The sequence below is a fragment of the Athene cunicularia genome (genome assembly GCF_003259725.1).
Source record: "Athene cunicularia isolate RWA chromosome 7 unlocalized genomic scaffold, athCun1 chr7_part1, whole genome shotgun sequence".
NCBI lineage: Eukaryota > Metazoa > Chordata > Aves > Strigiformes > Strigidae > Athene > Athene cunicularia.
In genome coordinates this window covers 14,331,135-14,353,091 of record NW_020799107.1, presented here as the reverse complement: position 1 = coordinate 14,353,091, position 21,957 = coordinate 14,331,135, and the positions used below count along the sequence as shown (strand labels likewise).

Here is a 21,957-nt window from a genome sequence, read left to right as displayed (position 1 = left end):
TGAAAGGCCCAACAGCCATGTCTCAGTCACTAGTCTCTGGTTCAGTTGATAACTTAGGATGAAGGATGATGTCTTCCTAACTCCAACAAGTTAAAAAGCACAATGGCAGGAGGTCAGTCCTCCTCTCCCCAGAGCACTGGGAATGTGCCAGTCTTATACTCTTAACTATACTCTGTTCACTTGGACAGAACTTACGAAGCAGATTGCATATTGTTAAATAAGAATGTCCTCTGTTCTCATTGCAGATGCTTCACAAAAACGTTGAAACCCATTATTTTAGAATCAATTATGAAGGAACAAGAAAGCCGAGCTCTGAATCTCTGCACGCTGCCACATGGTGAAGTTTTAGGACTGCTTGCCTTCTTTGCACATGAGCTTTATGATTTGGCTGGGTTTTTTAAGACCAAGAGGAATAATTTGATTTCAAATTTAGGGTCCATTTACTTTTGGTTATATTGAAATAAATCCAGAACAGCTAAGTTGGTATTAGCAGCTTTACTCCGGATCTAAAGTAACCAGGAGCCTCATCCATTTTTTACAGAAGTTCATTAGAACTTACCTGCTGCGTGGCTATAGAACTTGGTGAAGAGCTACAGAAGAATGCCCCTAAAGCACTGTATTTGCTACAATAATACAGGACACATTTAAAAAATGCAGTCATGAACCCTTGGAGGTCAATAAGAAAACTTCTGCTGACTTCAGTTAATCAGAATTTCACCTTATACAGAGATGATTTCTCAGGACTAGAATTGTAAGTCATGTTTACTATTCCTTTTTACAGTGCAGAACTGTGGCCACCTTTCACATATATCAAACATGACCAAAAAAATGCAGCCATAAATTCAAGAGTTTATAGGAAGTTTGGAAATTTAGGGGAAAAAAAAAAAAAAAAAAAGAGTAGTTTAGATGACAGGTTCACAAGGCTGTGATAATCTGCCCTTACTTTAATAGCATATTGATCTGGGAGTTCAGGTGGGCTGCGACATTACTTCTATGAGAGGTATTAAATTTAAAAGCAGCCTGACAATAATTTCCTATGATGCTGAGCAAAAGGTTTGGTAACATTTTAGAAACAGCTAATACTGATGTTAGTGCACTGGGCTGAAAGAACAAATAACGTGTTCATATTAATGCATGAGCAGAGCAAAAAGATGTATGTACATTAATACTGCCCCATGAACACACATTATAAATATTTGCAGAGACTAACATATACTTAGCTGTCACTTCTTGTTATACTGCTGATTTGACTTTAGACAGTTTTAGATTTCCTTTGGTTTATGATTTACTGACTAACATGGCCGCTGATCACGCTCCATTGGAACGATACCGTATGCTACATACATCACTCTAATTATATTTCTGAATTATCCCAAAGAAAATGTATGCATTTTGTCACTCTGAGGAGCAGCTTTAAGAGCTAAAAGGTAGATTTACATTATCTGCAAGAAGTTCTGAAAGACTCTTCAGAGTTTTATGGTAAGTGTGGGAGGGTGGGAAGCGCGGAGCTGGGGTGCTGGCACCGTGCGTGGCCTTGGGCAGGTCCACTGGGGTGCCTGCCAGATGGGATAATGCCCTCACCTGGGGTAAGCGGACACGCAGAGACGATGGGTTCTATGCAGCACAAAGTTTTGTGTTGTGTCGTGACTTTTGCAAGGGTGAAAAAGTTAGGGAGGAATTTGCTCTCATAAATCAATCATGAGCTGGAAGATTTCCTTTAGTAATTTAATGTTATTTTCTGTAGCAGAGGAAGCAACGTTTTCTGTTCCCTTGGATGCAGTGTATGAGAACAAGCACGTGAATGTAGCAACCTCACTGGCCCCGCATGCTGCACTTCGTGCTTCCAAGCACAAGGCAAGGGGGTGCAGTGAAGGTCAGTCCTCTTCCTCCTCCTTGGCAGAGCTGTTCTAGCCTGGGTGGCAACTGCCTTACGTACGTGCCATTTGTCAATATGAAATGCACATTTGGAAACAATCATGGTCCCACCAGTTTTAAGACAGTTTATTAAGCAGTGTCATGGCAAAAATTGCTTCCAAACATACCTATATGCTCCTTCAAACTGCTATCATCCATACTACTATATTATGCACTATAGGGTACGTTATTCTTTAGGATGGAATTTCTAGAGGGCAGCTAGTTACTTGGCAACAAAATTACCTAATAGTACAGAAAAATCCAGGCTTATGAAATAAAAAGAAAAAAAGCTCATCAAACAAGCCAATCTGCCCCTTATTCCAAATCAAAAGAATACATATGTCTGTGCCTCCAAAAGCTGGACACATTTGGTGGCAATGGTTTAATTTTATGGTAGTCTTGAAAGATCGGAGTCAGTTTGCTCAAAAATTTCCCTGGCTTCCTGCCACGACACCTGCCTACCTTCTCAACAGCTCCCCTGATGGGCCGCTGGCTTGCTCAAAGCTTCCAGGTCTGTGTGGGCTTGGAGATAAACACAGTTTTAGGACTTACAGTTTCAAGAATATATAGCTCCAGAATAGCTTCCCCATGGGAACAGCTCTGAAGCAAGGCTCTGCTGCCTGATTAGCATTTCAAAATTTCGGAGCTCATTCCTTGCAGGAACACCACCAGATCCTGAGCTGGTGGAACAGCCTGTCAGGCAGCAAGCATCTCCTCCAACGGCATCACCACCTGCCCAAGGTGGGCAGGGACTGTTGTCCAAACAGTCCCCTTCCCACAGCCCTGACCTCTGTGGCTTTGCCTTGGTCCTTTTTTCTTTCTGGGCTGACTGTCCATGCCCTACATGGTCAAGGAAACCAGCAGAATCTGGGTGTACACCTCAGAAGAAGTCTGGATGTGTTTTTAAGGTAGAAGTTTGGGCAGAATGGGAGCTTATCGTGATCAAGCCATACAAAATACAGTGAGAGTGGGCAACGTGCTGAGCACACCTTGCTGAGTTACTGCCACAAGAGCAATCAGCTGTTCTTCCAGGCACTGTGCCTGCACAACTAGTGCCTGAGGGTGGGCAGGCTCCAACGTGGTCTCCATCCTTACACACCAATGGAGCAACACAGGGCTGTCTGATGCAAGGGATTTAATAGCAAAGCAAAACAAAACAAAACAGCAAAGAAAATGAGGCAGTTGTATATTTTGCAGTTGCTGGAGAAATAAATGGATGAAATGGGGAAATTAAACACTTAAGCAGTAATTTACAAAACAATCCTGCTTTGAGACTGTACTTTAACTTTTCTGAAAATGAACTCCTGGGGCTTACTGCAGTCAGGGCTGTCAGCAATACTGCTTGGGCTCAGCCTGTGGCAGCTGGTGGCCCCTCCACTGATAGTTCAGCTGCAAGTTTATTTCTATCAGTTCTTCAGAGAGAAGTTACCTACTCAAAGGAAAGCAAAGGACAGGCAACTGCTACATGGGTGGCAGGCTGATATAGTTCAGAGCAAATCTTAATCTATCAAGGCAGCAGAAATGGTGCTTCACGTACAGCCTCAGAGGGTGGTGCTGCCTGGTGTTAAAAGGAGCAGCCCAAAATACTATCAAAAGCATCCAGTGAAATTCAGTAAAAAAAATTATTTTCCCTTTAAGATAAGCTAATTAATGCTCTTAAACTAGCCTGTTCAAAAAAAAAATCTTCAGATTAAATAACTTATTTGTTAAGAACAACAAGCAAAAGGGCACAGAGCAAAGAGGAGATTATACAGTAACTGAAACAGTTCTGACAGGCTGGGGAAGGAGACAGGACACAGGCAGAAACTTGACAAGTCTACTAGTCTGCCTGTCTACAAGTCTACTTGGGTAGTACACTAACAGCACCATTAATGCCATGATCTAGTCTCTGAGAACACACTATTCTCTGTTAATGCTACTGGGTATTACATGTTTGTACCATTCATAAAATGAAGTCTCTGGTGCGTATCTGCAAATTTTCTTTGGATATTGTTATAGTTTCTCTCCTGAACACATTCTGGGCAACAGGATGAACCCTGCGATTACGGAGAAGCCTTACATAGGAGGAATGTAATTGAGAATACATTTTTGTAAGATCATGCATTGGATTTTGAGGTGAGGTAAACTCTTATGTCTTCATTAGCTTCTGCTGAGCTTCAATATTTACGCAAGCTGGTGGCATTATAATTTCAAACACTTCTTCAGCCATTTCTACTTATGGCAAAAGCCTGCAGGAAAGCATGCTGGAGACAGAGCATGCCATCAGAAAAGGAAGATTCCTTGCATACAGATGAGTCTTTATCTCACAAAAATTTTAAGGGCCTGTGGCTAGGATGCAAAAATTGGAAGCACAACTCTCTGAGGCAGTAGGGCAGATGCCTATTATGAAGATTCACTCTGAGGAAGCAAATCTGTCTTTAAAGAAGTTGATGAAATAAAGATCAAATTTGAGAGAATAACACAGAAGGAAAAATAATTTATTCCTGTTCTGCTGGATATACCTCCAGCAGGAGTCAGACCAAGTCCACAAATTAATCTCCTACAGGATTTAAATCCTGTACATCACCCTAAATCTTAATTTTGGAAGACAATAAAATCTTTGCAAGTTTGGTGGCTTGCATTAATCCCAAAACCTTTGTAGTCAAGATGACAGCCAACATCTTACTTCAACAAATAACCACCCTTCAGGTGGCAAACACGGTGCCTACATTTACCTCTCATCTTTATGGAAGGAAAAGACGTACTCCTCCTTCTTTGTCTGCCATAAAACCCAAACAAGGATAAGCTAGGGAGAATCCACCTCCCAGGGGTTAATCATACAGGACTGTACCTGATAAGATACTGAATGCACTCAAGGCTGTATTTTAGCAGAGGGACACATTCAGTCATGACGGACTGCAACAAAGCATGAGTCAAGGCAGTTGAAGTTGCTAAGGCATCCTTGCTGGTTGCTATGGCATGTGTACTGTAATGAATGTTTAGTTCTGGCTTATTATTTTTCAAAGAATCGGCTTAGTTTGTGTAACAAACTAATCTATCAACCATCAGAAATAAGCTCCACTTCTTCCTCCAGCTCCTTTTCCTTTCTGAAATGGGTGACATTTATCTTTGTTGTCCAGTCTTGTACTATCCCACACTTATCTTCTTGCATGTTTTTGTTTTTCTGCAGAGATGAGATTTTAAATGGATGAGAGTAGCCCATGCAGTAATCCATTTGTATTTGTTAAACTTAGGACTTCTGTACAGCAAAGAGTCCTCTTGCTTGCTATAAAAAGCAAATGCTTTAAAAAGTATCAAATTACATATGATCAGTGCAGTTATGCTCATAGGTATTTCCAATAAAATGATTATACAGACTACCAAACAGATTTTGTGGATTTCCCTGGAGTGGCATTGAGCCCCATTTGAATGCAAGTGGGCTGCCTCCTGCTAAAAGCTGTGATTTTTCTGAAGTATGAACCCTCTCTGAAAAGCAATGGCCTCATGTGGCTCCTTGTTTACTGTGCCTCATTGTTTCCATATTAAAATGGCTCAATTCAGAAGCAAAATGATTTTTTTTTAGACCCATATAAACTCATGGCACTCAAGCCTGAGCTCTTCCACACTAGTAAGTTAACACTGCTTACACAGGTCCTCGCTATGTATCTGTGCACTTCTGACCTTCCTCCGAATGCCCCGATCTGTACAGCTTCTGGCTCCGATGGCCTGTACAGCCTCAGCTGACGGGAGCAGGTAGACACTGCTGAGGGTGAGGTGCAGACAAGGCAGACTGGGGAACTGCTGAGCCTGTCCTGCTGTGTCCATGGGACTCTGCCTGGAGTCCCTCTGCTTCACCCAGATGCTGATTTCTATGAAATTTATGAGAATAAAATCACCTGGGAAGCCCCTAGTTCTCTGTCTGCTATTGCTGAGGTTGGCTAGTTGCTAACAGCTAGCCTTGTGGTGAGGAGAGGACAAGCAAGGTGGGTCGGCTGCAAGTCATGTCCTTGGGAAAACCCCACTCTCCTCCTCCTCAACCCCAAGCAAGCCACGCAAGACACATTGCAGCAACTAGACCTGCCAGGCTGAGGAAGTGCTGCTCGGCAGCCTTGCCACCCCACAGCTCCTCGCCAGCTCCTCCTCGTGCTCTGGCTGACGATGCTGCACATCACCAGCTCACCTGGTTGTGCCCAGTGACCTTGAGCATGGCCTGAAAAACCTCAGCCTCCCTCTGCCCCAGTGCTTTGCTGACACTTTAGCATGCAAGTGTGGTCATACAACATGGGATTTTAAAATATAAATAAGATCCCAGAAATTACTGGAAGCTACCAACAGCAATACGAAACCTTACACAAGATAGAAAGCCCTAATTATAGTTTCTAAACCTATGAAGTCATCTAATACACATATGCTCCTCTACACTGCAAGAAGGAAAAAATGAGACATGCAGTACTTATTACCATCCTTGTAAGGAGGAAAGAAAAGCAGACTTTGGAAGCTTTTGGAAATTCATAATATAGAAAAATCTGCATAAACCCAGAAAATCAGCTCTACTTTAGTTTTTTTTTTTTTTTTAAAAAAGGCAGTATTAAATCATAAGCACTTTGGGTTTAATTATAAAAAAAATATTATTTGTTCATTCCACAGTGCCATGCAGCATTGCAAGCCTTCATACTGTTTGCTTTTATTGATTTTCTGGATCAAAGTTATTTAACATAAATCTGAGAAATTTTTGATATTTCTCCTAGATGCCGAAACTGAGAAATCTACTTCAGGTGAGGAAGAAATATGGCAGACTTACTGGCTCATGTGTCATCAAAAAATTACTACTTTAACCAGAAAACAATTCAAGAACAAAATTAGGCTTACTCCTTCTCTTCTAGCACTGTACACTGTGCAAAATCAACAGCAGTAAAAAATAGTATTTTCATTCATAAGTGAAGGATATGGCTGCAACCCTAAATACTTAGCAGGGGAAAATATGGAGAAAGGAAACGCCATTTTTACATAATAATTTCTTAAAACAGAGCTGCAGTCTCTAATACATTCTGGACAGTGCAGAGTGTATTGATAACAACGGACTATTGCATTCAAATAATTACCCGGGAAGGATTTAAAAATATTTCAATCCTATTTGGCTGTAAATTATTTTAAGTTTTACATTATTTTGCAGTTCTGTGATAAAAAGCCCTCTTATTTGCTTGAGACAAGGCTTCAGAAAGCTTTAGACAGAGCAGATTTTCTTAAATTAGCTTGAAAATTCAGTTTCCAGGGTAACATACGCAGGTCTTCATACATCAACATTTCTTTGCACCGTTTTTATAAATGTGGTTGCTTGCTAGGATGTCATAAAATACTTTTTAAATACAGTAAACTATTTTGATCACTTTAATCCTTTTTTTTTCCTTTGAGAAAAGCTGACCATTCTTTCTTTTCAGAAGAATCATAACAATAGAACTGTCAAATTGTTATACTTCAGAGAGGCTTTATCCCAGAAATGCCTGCAGTGACACCCATGCGTGTAATACATTTCTACCAGCACCTGAATGTTTATGTAACATTTCAGTATGCATCCCTTATTCATCATCCCTTTTCTTAACTTTTCAGCTTGCAAGTAGGAGACATGACTTAGCTGGGAGTCTGCTGGCTTATACATACGATTAACCTGAATGCCTGTTTCACAGCAGCAACCTGAAAGTTGCTAATGCTCACCTTGCACACTGAGATCCTCAAGTGAGTTTCTCACACCTACCAATACATACAAATGGTAGAAAAGAAACAAAGCTAACAATGCATCCACCTATTTTCTCCTCCTTTCTAAAAGGGGGCAAAAATTAATCCCTTAATGATGATAATCATTTCCCCTCCATGAACACTCAAGGTGCTTTGCATCACTGCAGTGACGTTACTGAAACAGGTACCTGAAACCATCAGCTGTAGAGTGGATACACTTCTGTGATTTTAACAGGGGCCAGATCGGACCCTTGCCACATGGGGTTACAGTGGAGCAGGCAGCACATTAAATAGTCACAACATTAGGACTGTCTTAGGAAAAGAAGACTGAATGACTGTTACCTGCACATTTTACTCCCTGAGCAATGAGGCCCCACATAAAGTTGGCGCAGTATTCACACCAGTGCGGGCCCCTGAACGTGTGCACCTGGAAGACAGTAGCAGAAAGGAAAATTACAGAGAACGACCCAACTATTTCACAGACATTAATATCAATGTGTCTAAATAAGGCAAAATTCCTCTTCTTCGAAGGCACCACATGCAGTCACTGGAAGCTTCCCTTTATCACCGCAGGAAAGGAAGAAAGAAACATAAGAAAGGTTTAACTGCCAAGACTCTTGCAGACCTATGGGAAATGGGAGCTCTCCAGCCCGAGCTATCCAGAGCAGAACTGGGTCTGGGGGGAGTCGGTTCCCAGACCATGTGGGGCAGAGGAGCAATGGTCGGTCACAGCCCTTCTCCTGCTTCCTGGCATCCCTCCGTTTGGGCAGGATTCTTGCCACGAGACGAGGCTTTTGCAGCGACCGTGCAAGAATTCACCTCTCAATTTAAAATGTCTTCTGCTTTGCCCTCCCCTCCATAAGGTACAGTGTGAAATGCGTAGGGGGCTGCAAGATTTCGCCTCGGGTGGAGGGAGTCCTGCCAGGCAAAAATACCAGTGCTACACAGAAATATTGCAAATGCACTTAGGGACTTTCCAGTTTAGAATAACTCTAAAAGGAAATTAATTCTCTTCAGACTAATGCTACATATTGAAAATCCAAATGAATCTAGTAAATGGAAAAAAGAATCCACTGAACCAGGAAAAAATTCAAAGCTAAAGAAGAAACCAATGCTGCTTTCAATCCCAGCTCACATGCTTGATACAAATCCTGCAGCTACCATTAGCTGCTTCTGATTTTATTCTGATAAAAGTTCCTGCTGTAGGAAACCACAGGATTCTTTACAGAGAAAATCATTACTTCCTTAGCCAGCGTAAAAGGCTTTGAGCTTCTATTTAGAATAGACAGCCTGACAAAAAACATTAGTAACCAATGATCATAAAGAAATGAAATTTGCAGTGAAATGTAGTAAAAATGCTTTAGGCTTAAGTCACTTGGTTCTCCAGAGTTACTGAGCGGGTATCAGAGCAGGCAGTAACCTCAGACACGTGCACTGCCCAGTCGGATCAGCGTGGAGCTGAAGAGAGAAGGAGCTGGTGGAAACATGCGTGCCTGACATCCGCACAGAGTTCTGGTTATAAATAGCAAAACGCAAAGTGGCCTGACCGAGGTGGTAGCTGATTTAAGCAGCAGCTGGATCCCAGGTGACACTTACCTCGAACAAGTGACAACCCTGAGCAGCACCCAGCAATTCAGACCATGTTTCAGTTTTGGCTATGGGAAGGTCTGCAGCCTCCTGGGCATTTACTGCCCACGAAACAGTAGCAAGGTAGATTGCTGTGTTAGTCTGGAAAGTTACTCGAATTCACGAAGTAATTCACATGCATGCTTGTGCTAAACTAGGCTTACAGTTGCCTCTAGCCCTACGCTGCTGAGCATCTCTGGAGGAAGCGTAACGGCGCGGTGTCACGTTCTCCCTGTGCTGGCACAGGCTGCCTCCCCCCAGCCGTGCTAGCTGCCGTCCGCACCCACTCCCACGCGCCTTTTGAAGGTGCAACGTGCTCCACCAGCCTCCTTCTCCCTGCAGCTCCAGCTGACTTCTACAAAGCAAACGATGACAAGACTGTCGGCAGCTGTAATCTCCATTTTCTTTTTTCCTCTCACCACAAAGAGATTTTTCACACCTTCTTCTCTGTTACCCACCTGCACTACCCACATCCTCTTGGCTTTCTTCCTCAGCCTTGTGTCTTTTTTCCAGGTCTTTGGCAGTGTTCCCTTCCTAGAATAAGCACATTCTAATATCCTCAAGCAAAACACTGTGCTTTAATGCCTGCAAGACTAACAGAACTTTTTCAGAGAAAAAAAATCCAGCTTCCTTTCAGTCACCACCTTTTATTTCTTGTCAGAGGAACATTCCCCCCCCCAAACCACTCATTTAAAATATTTCTCAAAATTCCTGTTGAGGAAAATTGAAAACAAAAATGACAGTTAAAACATCTGAGCAAAAACTAACCTTCTGTCAAAATCCTTTTCAGTTTTATGACTATTTTTAAAAATTCTTTTTTAGTATTTCTGATTGCAAAGGAGGGGAGATTTTGTCTTGTTCATTGAAATGCTGCCATTTTAACTTATTTCTTTAGGCAGAACAAGAATAAATGCTGATGAATTAATATTCTTGCTAAATAAAAAGAATGATACTACCCTGTGCCCCTCTGTGTGCTAATTTCAATTCATGACATTTCACCAAATGTGCCTTTGCTGAAGCATTTCTAATGCCTTCCCTGGGTGCTGGGGTCCTATCCTGGCCTTTCCAGTTCTGATACTCAACAAGCCTCAGGTGCCCAATCTCTTAACCAGCTGTTAGTTCAGTGGTGAACGTCCCTCCTACTTGGCATCCTGTTCCCCACCATGGCCTGCACATTTCTACCTCGTCCTGACTCTCCCTAGGAACTCTTCTGCAGGGTCTACCTCAACCCAATTTTGCACACCAATTTTTTGCCTCCCTTTATTTTTATTTTATTATGATTTTTTTTAATAGCTCTAATTTCTATAAAAAAAAAAAAAAAAAAAAAAAAGATTACTTCTCTACTACAGCCAGTTCCCCTGACATTATCCTGGCTCTTGGCTCACACCTCAGAGAAGTTTACATAACTCATCATCAAAAATGCCAAGGACAAAACAGACTTTCCTCTTCCCTACCAACACTGCATGTATTGGTCACCCTTCACAAGACTAGGATTGACTTTGCCCTTCAGGATCCTTGTCTCAGCATCACTGTCCTCTTGTCCTGTGCATCCAGGGTTCATCCAGATACTGAAATACCTTACCATATCATCAGTTAAGAAATCAACTTATATGGTAAAAGATTTATCCAGACCATGCTCAGCTTTACACTGCCCCATCCAAATGACTCTTTCTTATCTACTATTCTGATTGCAAACTCAAAACAAATTAAAAGGGTAGGTTTTTCTATGTTCCATAATGCTCTACCTCGCTTTGTCCTTTATCTGACATGCAATAGGGAGGTTCTCTGGCAATATTAATTAGGAGGCCCGAAGGCCATCATGTCCTTCCGGCCCTGGTGTACACAACCCCAAAGGATCAGCTCTGAAGCCTCTTTTGTGGTTTCTAAGTGCTGCTGTCTTTTCCCAAAGCTCAGTGGTGCCGAAGCGCTAATCCTCCCTCTACCATGGAGCAGAAGGGGACGTCTAACCTTGCACTGGTCTGAATACACACCTTCTCTGGAAATGAAATCAGACACAGTAAGTGATGCCAGCAAATAGCAAAAAATTGGTCTTCTGAGGTCAGAACAGCCTCTAATACCATTTCATCCTGCAGAGTGGGGCCTGGCAGCATGCTAAAAAGAAACACGTTTGCATCTCTTTGCTAGTTAAAGAGCCAGCACCTGCAAACAATCCTGCATTTATTACATGACACTGTTTAATATAGCATTCTGATTTTTATATTTAATTCCACATTCTAAAAATCTGCAAAGTGACTTGCTTGTTTTCAAAACTAAAACATGCTTTCCAGAAGAATTTCTGAAAACACACCCAGCAGAGTCCCAGAGATCCTGACTTAAATTACAAGGGGTTTCTTTCCCCTTATAAAAAGAGCATCTGCCATATGCAGACTTTACTGTCTTATAAAATGTGAGAGAGCAGGATTGCCAACTGTGGCTTTGTATCTCCCAACCCTTCCATTCTCACTCCCGCCCCAAAAATCTTCTTCTCTCTTTTCATAAGGCTTCATCTGTGAGTGATTTTTTAGGACTGTGGAAAACGGGTGAGTGGGAGAGAAAGGTAAATTGGTTTTAATCTTAATTTGTAAAATTCCAGGGGAAATATTCAATTAAAAAGAAAAATCTAGATAATTTTAAAGGAAAATACCTGCTTCAAAAACTAGATAAAATCCTATTACTAAGCTGTCCTGCAAGTCTGAAGTAAGAGGAGAACCTCATGTTGGGCTTACACCCAGGCTTTTCTATTCTGAACGATCTCGCAACATCAGCAAGGTATAATAAACATTTAACTACTGTAATCTTACGTAGCAGGACAGTTTTGCTCAGGCTTGAAAGACATTTTCTTATACACAGTGAAAAACAGCTTAACTTCTGTGATTAATAGCTAAAAGTGTTATAGAATTTATTTTTGTTTTGCATTTCATGATAATGTTTCTTAAAAAAAGAGACAAAACCAAAGTTTTGGGAGAACCAAATAAAAAATGATCTGGTGGCTCTGACAACAGATTATAGGACAAGCTGTGAACTCCTCAAGCAGATCTCTCACCCTTATTTCTCAGGCTCTATAAAGGTCACTGCTGAAGTTAGTTACCCATGTATCTCATAACTCCACTTATTTTTTATGCTTTTGTTTTTTACTGGGCAGTTGTTCATCTACTCTTGATCACTATCTGAAAACCAAGAATGAAACAGCAGTTATTTGGTATTTATTTGTATTGTAACTGGGAGATTTACATTATATCACTTGTCAAGGCAGGGAGAAAGAGAATGAGGAAATATCAGCAGAGTGTTGTGCAAACATGTTATGAGAGAACATGATGGACGGGCAGAGCTTTAGCAAAGCCACTGCTGGGAAGAAAGCAGGGCTGGATATGACAAACCATGGTTATGCAAAATCAACACTGAACACAGAAAACAAGTGTCTTTGTGACAGGATACAAAAAAGCCTTCCTTTGTTGACAGGCTGCTGCCATGGTCCCCCTGACAGCCCGCTCCATCAGGACCCTGCTCCATACAGAACACCTCTTCCATGGCCCTCCACGATGAACTGCTGGTGAGAATAATGGGTTCTGAAAATCCAGGCATTACCATCTGTGTTGGGACAAAATACATCAACTTGAAAAAGGATAGAAAAAAACATTGCTGATCTACCCTCTCAGGCTACCAGAGTCCTATACTCCGGGTAGAAGCTTTGTTGGTGCTTGAAGAAGAGACCAAGCTGACCAGGGACTGAATAAATGGCCCACCCCCAGCATCTGTGCTGTGTGGTGCTCCAAAGGTACAGTTCTGCTGGCTACACTGTCTTTCAAACAAATTGCCAAGGATGATAGGACACTGCTGATAAAGGCTGTCAGCTCAGTGGTCCTAGCTGATCTGCAATTCCATCAACTGAATTCTGCCTGTTGGGACTCTATCAAGTTTTTAATTGAGTATGGGAGACATCATAAGTCTCAATTAAAACAATGAACTCAGCCTGTATTATTAACGTCTGTCTTCCCTGTCAGAGGATTTTATCAGGCACTGACCATACCCATGCTGGCACCCAAAAGGCATGCCCTTTTCATCCATCCCTGGTCCACTGCCTGGATGTGATGAGTAAAGAGAGATATCAGTGAGAAAGTCGATCGACTCAACTATCAGTTTGGGCAATGCTTCAATTTAATCCTTGCATATATTATGATGATTAGACAGTGCCTCTAAAACAAGGGTCTCAAGCACTCCCAATATTACAGCACTTGATATTCCTCCTGTGAGGCAAATATTGCTGCTGATGAGTAATCTGAGAAGTGAAAAGACTGCCATGACAACCCACACGGCAGAGCTGTATCTATCTGCAAGATAATTGCTTTCATGTGAAAGTGTCACAGAAATGAAAGTAACTGAGACCACTGGAACATGCCTTCTCCAAAACTTGAGCTGACTTTGCTTAAACCAGCTGGAGTGTTAAGCATGGGAAGCCAGCCTGGGACTGCCCTAATGACTTTGTCCAGCAGCTCTTGGGAGGAGAGATGCTGACTGAACGCTGCCATCGTTCAGAGCGTAGAGTATAAATAGCATCGTTTTCGCCAGTGGGTACACTGACGCGAATGTTGAGCAGACAAACCTTCCTCCAGGTCCTCACCCACTTGGAGCCAGAAGCGATGTCATGTCTTGTTTACTTTCTGGTTTGTGCTGATCTGTCAGCAGAGATGGGAACAACTGGAATTTTTAAAATTGATATCTAGGAACTGGAACATTGTCAATTTTATTCCAGGATCAAGTCACTTGATATCTGTGTCCATGCAAAAAATTCTGAAACTAGAGGTGAAAATTGAATAAAATCCTTAAATTAAAATTGTGTCTATATATATATATATATACACACACTACATATGCAATGATGTAAATAATATATATATAATGATGTAAATAGACTATAAACCCCCAAGAGATTCCTGAAGAAACACTTTTGCAATGATGCTAAGGCTAATTTGGAGGAAAAGCATTGATAAGAGAGCATAACATCCTCTACATGTCCCTTGAGGCAAAATCCCAGTTTTCCCCAGCAAAACATTTCTAAGCTTTACTACAGACATGAGCTGGTCCGTTCTTGGGGCTGTCCACATGGAAGATTCACAGGATCCACATCTGGGGACTCATAAAACTACTGGTGTGGTGGGAAGGGATTACAGCTTCAATAAATCAAGGATTTAGAAAAAAGGTGGGATTTTTTTTTTTTTTTTTTTAAACGGAGACAAAGCTTGAACTTGGGGACTAGCACTAAGAAACCAGAAATGTCTAAATAATATTGTGCTATTTGGAATCTGCTTTGGGAAAGCCCTGGCTGTTCCAAAAATGTAAAAAAGTAAAAGTAACATTAAATAAACACCTTGTGAGACTAAAATCCATCAACATCTAAAAGCTTTTCTAGCTTGAACTGTCTTGTAACACACTCCAAGTTTCAGAAGCAACAACACAGAGCTGATGAGATCTTCTTAGAAGTTTTGTGGAAGTTTGTCTCCAGTTTTTTTCTCCAGATATTTTCCCTGCCTTTGAACACTTTTTTCCCCCTCAAGTACTAGGAGTCTAAAAGAAACATCGTATTTCCTGAGGTGGTCTTATCTGTGAGAATGTGCAGAGAACCCTCCCCGGGGACTGTGCTAGAGGCACCCAGCTCTCTTGCCGAATACTCATTTGACTGCAAAAATAATTCTGAATATTTTCTATATTCAGAAATAGAAATGAGTTCATGTTAGAAGTCACAGGAAAATGGTTTTGCTTAATATAGTAAGTTTGTTATAGTTTCTGGTCTTTTTGCAGCATTGCTTCTGCACTTTCCATCTCCCTGTTTCCCAGTGTTTAGGCATGGCTTTGCTGAGCACCTCTTGTTAGAATAGTAAGATTTGGCATGGAAGCTATCTATTATGACTTTTTACACTAGCAAAGAATCTAGCACAGATGCAATTACACCAGTGAAATCTGGGCCAGGGTCAGGGCCAGATTACCTTATTTGGTTCAAAGCAGCAGTACAAATTTCACCTGCAGAATAACTCTTGTTAAAATCAGCAGTCTCTCCATAAAGTGATGCCTGGGTCTGTCTATGATGGCAAAGCATTTCCAGTAGAGACTGGTCCTCACCTGAGACCTCACTTTTTGTGCACATTTAAGGCTACATTTTACCTCGTTATTTCTGGAAAAGCACACTGTCCCTGCTCTGGAGCTCCCCGCTGGGCCTTTCAACTGGGTCACCCTCAAAGAGAAAGCCAGGATGTTGCTTCAGTTGAAAAGGAAGATGAGGAATCTGAAACAAGATTCATCAGCAGCTGCTGACTTGGCTTAAGCAACCATGGAAAAACATCTCTCTTCTCTGGAAGAAGTGTTGCCTGAAAGGGAATTATGTTCTGAATGTTCACCAATTCACCAAGCCGCCTTCCAATTGTTATTTATTACAACTAATTGACTATGCTATCTCAGTCATTAGTAAGGTAGTGACTAAGAAACAGCATGACAGTACCAAATACTGCACAGAAAGATAGCAAAAAATAGTCTTCTGGAGATGTATCTGTTTTGTGAAGAGCAAGAGAAAAATGAGACAATATCCTTGGGAAAATGATGCATGGAAACAGAGATCTCAGTCCAGCTCTGACAGGCACAGACACCTTCTTCTGCTTCAGTGAAGCACCACAGCACTAATCTAGGCAGAAGAGTGATTTCATGCCTTGGACTATCGGCAGTTACAAAACACCTGCAGTGAGAAACACCAGTCAGTGCTCCACCAGCTCATCATCAGCAGCCAGAGGTGTCTGAAGGAATACCTATAACCAGACAAGGGAGCTAAAAATTCCCCCTGGCTCATGAGTCATACAAGCCGGAGGGAAGTGAAGACCTTTAAGGTGTTTTGTCCAGGCTTATTTCACATTTGCCAAGTGAAGGAGATCTTATTGCACTGACTAAACAAGTTTCACTGCCCAGGAGATTTCTTGCCGTTTATCTCAAATTTTCCCTTTCCTCTTCCTTTTAAACTATCATCCCATAACTCCCAGCTAATGTTCCTCTTCTATGACTTCCCTCCTTGCAATTAACATTTTTCAAGCATAGTTTTATTGCTTTCTCCAACCCCACACAAACAGCAGGCAAAGGAGCGAAGTCAGTGCCCAAGTCTAAAGCATGGCACCAGGTGTGGAGGAGGTGCATAAGATGTTTCATGCCGGGTAGGGATGGACTGAGGGCAGAAGGTACCTCATGAGGTCTATCTTTTTTTTTTTTTTTTAACAGCAAAAAACTATGGGATGTAGGGATGTGCTAGTTGTGGCTGGGATAGAGTTAATTTTCTTCATAGTAGCTAGTATAGGGCTATGTTTTGGATTTGTGCTGAAAACAGTGTTGGTAATTCAGGCATGTTTTCGTTATTGCTGAGCAGTGCTCAATGAGAGTCAAGGCCTTTTCTGCTCCTCACACCACCCCACTAGCGAGGAGCCTGGGGGTGCACAAGGAATTAGGAGGGGACACAGCTGGGATAGCTGACCCCAACTGACTGAAGGGATATCCCACACGGATATCCCATGTCATGCTTCGGCATATAAAGCTGGGGGAAGAAGAAAGGAGGATGTTCAGAGTTACGACGTTTGTCTTCCCAAGTAACCGTCACCAGTGATGGAGCCCTGCTTTCCCAGAGACAGCTGAACAGCTGCCTGCCGATGGGAAGTGGTGAATGAATTCCTTGTTTTGCTCTGCTTGCATGCATGGCTTTTGCTTTACCTACTAAACTGTCTTTATCTCAACCCACGAGTTTCCTCATTTTTAGTTTTCCAATTCTCTCCCCCATTCCACCGGGGCTGTGGGGGGCAGTGAGCGACCAGCTGTGTGGTGCTCAGTTGCCAGCTGGGGTTAAACCACAACAAGTGGGGAGATGACGAGGAGATGCAAAGATGGAAAGTCTAGATGACTGAGAAAGGGGAATCCTGTGTGTTTAATACCCTAACAAAAACTGCCTCACCAGAGTAGGAAGAGATGGGGTAACCTTAAACCCAACTCGGACTCCCCTGCTGTGTAAATCCTTTGGCATAAAGCCCACCTCACACACTCCAACTCAGAGGTCCCCTCGGTCCGCCCCTCAATAACGAAACCCGAATGTTTCAATCCACAGGGCACCTCACCACAGGCCCCTTTTTGCCTCAAATATGAGGTTTCTGCTGTTGCCTGAAGGTCCTCCTTCACCTGCCTGCCCAGGAGGTGCCCAGCTGCTTCTTCCCCTTAAAATTATTGAATGGATAAGATATTAGCTAGGTAAGAAACTGTATTTTAATTTACAAGCTATCACAGTTGCTGCATTTTAGGGACAAGATAAGCAAATAAGAGATTTGTAAGGGACAGAAAAAAGCATTCTTATTGCTGTAGAATAAATTTATGGGAACAATTCAGTATAAATCTACTCTGTCTGCTTCTATGAAATGTTACAGAACTTTCCCCTACAATAAAGCTTCTTTTTGTAAGAAAATAACACCATTTGCTTCAGCTATGCTCCTTGTCAGCACCATATACCTCTCAGAGCTTCCAAATAGAAGATGCTATTGTTCATCCATACTGGGTGAAAGAATGAACTTGATATTCATCACAAACACACGGTCATATAGATAGATACATGTGTACCAAAGAGCCTGGGGAGATTTTTTCCCCATAATGGGTAAGAAATTGAAAGAGAGGAAAAGCCTTTCTGCAAAAGCATGTGGGGCTGAAATTTTGATGGTGAAGTGACTGCCCTGATTTGGTCTGATGATTCATTTTACAAGATATCTCATTCAGTGCGCTGGATTTCAGAGAAGTAGAGTATATGGAGGGAAAGCAAAAGAAATCAAATATGCAAATAGACAGACCCCATCAAGTCCCACTCACAGTCCTACCCTCATCTTCAAATCCCATTATTAGTTAGAGCTAAATAAAATGCTGTGTCAAACAACGTAGACCTCTTTTAGCTGATATATTTGAATAGAAAATGAATATTTCATGTTAGATTTATAGAGAATGCAGAAGTATTAATTGAAAACTTTTTATAAATTAGAAAAAGCCAAAATAAGCTTTAAAAAAAATATTTTTAATACCTAACACTCATGCTGAGGAATAGGCATTAAAAACTCAGTCAGTTCTGACATTTATAAATCATCATGCCTTTCTTACAGAGATTAATTTAAGAGAATTCAGCCACTCTTATTTGCATCTGTGATGTGCTCAGGAGAGACCAGACCTCCCCAGACAGGAGAATATTACAGAGCTGGGGGAGATCATTACTGGCCAGCTCTGCCCTCAGAGCTCGCTGTCAACGCAGCTGGCCAGCCTGCTCTCTTCAGGCAGGAGACAACACACATTCCAGCAGATTTAAATGAGACTAAAACCTTTCAAAAAACTCAGCTGCGTCAGCACTCCTAGCAGGGTTGTCTTTACATTCTTCTTTCAAACAACCCTTGAAGCAAAACATAGATTAACATAGACAACAGATTTATTCAAGAGACCTCTTGATGATTTAAAAGCAGCTTTCATGTTCACCCCTTCCCTAGGCAACTGCACTCCTGTGAGGACCATCACTACACTGCTTCTCTGCCACGGTGTTCCTCTACCTGAGCTTTGCTGGAGGCACCAGGGTCTGAGGGTCCAAACCCCACCTGCATCCCCACCTACCCACCCCACAGGGACAGGTGGTGCAGGGGCGGAGGGAGAACTAAGGGCTCCAAACCTGTGGCCAAGCCTCTCGAGCATCTGCTCACCCCAGCCCGCCTCCGGAGCGGCTGCTACCGTCTTCTTCCCTTCTCCAAAACAGTGCTAGTTGCTGCGCATTAATGACTCCCCACTTCTTCTCCCTCTGCTAGGATGTTACAGCATTTCCAGTACAAAGGATTTCTGAGACACCTTCAATTCTTTGACTAGCGATATGACTGATCAAAGAAGCAGCCGGGAAAGGGTTAGAGGTCCCTATCTGTTGCCTCCTGCCTGTAAGGAAGAGAAGATTAGCCGCGGAGGTACAAAGCAGCGTGTGTCCTCTTTTTTGCCAGTGGAGCCTCTGGGGACAGCAGTCACTGTTGGTTAGCTGAACTACAAAAATTTATTTCATTTCTGGGTTGTTTTTTCTTGTTTTCTTTCAGAAGTCTAGCTTCAAGACTCTGGGCCTGACATTTCGTTCCTTCCCACATGGGTGGCACATTTGCTGCTTGGCAGGCAACCTAGGAGACTTCTGCAGACATTTTAAACGATGACATCTATACATGCAAGAAGAAAAATTTGAGAGATGTAAGGAATGATAAAGGAGAGAAACACATGAGCTAATGATGACCGTTCATTTCAGATCTATAATGCAGTAATTATGAAGGGCTTATGGTTATTTTTTTTTTTAAAAAAAGGGATAGTGGCCACATTTAGAGCCCACCACCATCAGCAACATTCCTTCTGCGGGTAGGTTGGTTGCTGCACACCCTTTAAGGGGCAAAGGGTTTGTTCCCTTCTCCTTTTTTATGGCAAAAATAATCTGTGTAAGGTGACTCCATTTCACTGACTTGAGAAAAAAGTTACCTCTCAAGGTATATTTTTCTGGCAAGTATGTATATAGGAACTACAGTAAAACTGTACAAAGAAAACAATCTGTGTGGAAAGTTTGTGCTGTAGCTGTGACCTTGGATCATTCCCACAGTTGTTTTTGAAAAAAGACTGGAAAACTCACAGCTTCCAAACTTTCCAGAAACAGTTTCTGGAAGAAAAACAAATAAACTCAAACGTGAAAATCAGGTTATCGGATTATTTTCAAAACAGATGTTTTTCAAGCTGCTAAAGGAAAGCAACTAAGGAATACAGATGTGTGCAAAATTAAACATGTATTATCCTACATACGCTGCAGTACATAGAAAATCGCTATCTGCTGGCATCGGCAAGAATTATCTTCAAACTCTTAAGGAACAAATGAAAGTTGCAAGGCATTTCAGATCTTTAGGATATCTCAGGAGCCTGTGAAAAAATGCTCTACATTTAACTGACAGCCAGCAGGATTATTTTTTATGCCAAGTGTTCATATTAAACACTTTTTTATGTAACATTTTCTACACGGTTTTCAAATTCATGCTTTACTGAAGAACTCAAATCAAACAAAATATCCTGATCATATAAAGTTTCCAAGTTTAGCAATTGTCTGAACTCAGAAGCCAGAAGGCATTTTAAATAAAATCAGGTGGATGATAGGTAAGTATATGTATGTGCACATGCACATGTGTGTGATGGAGATAAAACCTGAAAATAAGAGACAATTAACAGATACTTATATCATCAGATGCCTGTATTGTATTAATGATTTTTCCTTCTTCTAAAATAAATAAAAGCAAAAGCTGCATGGGAGAGAAAAACACATGTTGAAGATAAAAGCTGGGCTTCAGGTACTAGATATGAAGTTTGTACTGGCATCTACAGAAATTCTGTATAACATCAATTTACTCAGTCTTACAAATAAAGACTGCCTATTATGCAGTGTTTGACCACCAAAAGGTTAAATTACTAAATAGTTACTGGATACTTATAACAGATACAGACACAAAACATGCATATGTTGTCTTGACATGTGTGTCTCTTACCAAAGAGCATCGTTTATTTAAAATAATTAAACGAGTACTTAGAAGCTACACAGAACATTAAGTAAATTTTATTAAAACACCCATTAGCTGTCAATGCCAGCAGCTCCAGTATCCCCAATGTATAAGCCAGGCTGCTTTCAGCACACTCAGTTCATTAACACAGGAGAAAAGCCAGAAACTAAGGGAAATGCAGACCATCTGCTCAATCCAGATGCAGTAGAACATGCTTCTTACCTCCAAAGCTATTTACCAGCGACAAACTCAGATAAGATCAGTTTAATCCTCTAACCACAGATCTAAAAGATTTTTCAGCATCATATCATCGTAAGTAAAACTGAACTACATTCATTTGAATTGAAAGAAAACTTTGCCAGTTTTTCTCACCTTTAGCATCTCTCTCAGTACAAAACAATTCCAAATAAAAGAGCGAATCTACAAATGGCAAATATCATTGAAACAAATACATGCACACAAGCAGTCAACACCACAATTCTCCTTCTTCTGCCGATACGTTCTAAAGATGTCCAGTTGATGTAACCGGCAATGAGAATTAATCGTGGCATTTAAGCTCGCAGAATGTCATAGCCTGGATATATATTATTACCTTGCAACATCGGACCCATTTAAAAATAAAAACTATAGATATCCCCGGTGCCTTAAAGAGAAGTAGCGTAATTTCTTACCTTGAAGTTATGAATCTTCTCATATTTTGGGATATGTTCATTTTCTTTCAGAGTTGCTCTTCTGACGAGTGATGTCAACTGCGAATAAGCAAAGAGTTTAAGAGGTTGCCAGATTGTCACAGATGACTTCTGAGAGCCCAGTTTCATCCCCAAGGCTGCTATCAGTAAGTCTTGCTGACGGCTCTCCCGCTTCGAGTTGTGCACCGCAGACCTCTTCGCTCTGTGCCCCGACCAGGGCTCTTTGGAGGGCATGTTGGGGCTGACGGGGAGGAGGAACGGCCCCGGGGCTGATGCGCGCCCTGTGTGTCTATCAGACTCGGTGTGAAAAACCCCGAGGGACCATTTCGAGCACCTAAGCGGCTCGGCGGGGCGGCGCGGCCATGGCAGGGCGCCTGCTCACGGCGCGGCTAACTCAGCGGGGCGGGCTGCCCCCGGGCTGGGCC

The 21,957-nt window shown here is 41.8% G+C and overlaps 1 protein-coding gene across 3 annotated transcripts in view; it reads right to left on the bottom strand.

The window, feature by feature from the left end:
• Window positions 1–21,957, bottom strand: part of CHN1 (chimerin 1) — a 53,129-nt gene that overhangs the window by 10,716 nt on the left and 20,456 nt on the right. For 2 of the 3 annotated variants that reach the window (XM_026853059.1, XM_026853060.1), the window contains exons 3-4: window positions 21,515–21,592; window positions 7,969–8,053 (exon numbers count right to left, since the gene is read on the bottom strand). In XM_026853059.1, coding sequence (XP_026708860.1) covers window positions 7,969–8,053; window positions 21,515–21,592 — 163 coding nt within the window. Of the gene's footprint in view, window positions 1–7,968; window positions 8,054–21,215; window positions 21,240–21,514; window positions 21,593–21,957 lie in introns of those variants that run through there. The other variant, XM_026853061.1, reaches the window with a different exon arrangement.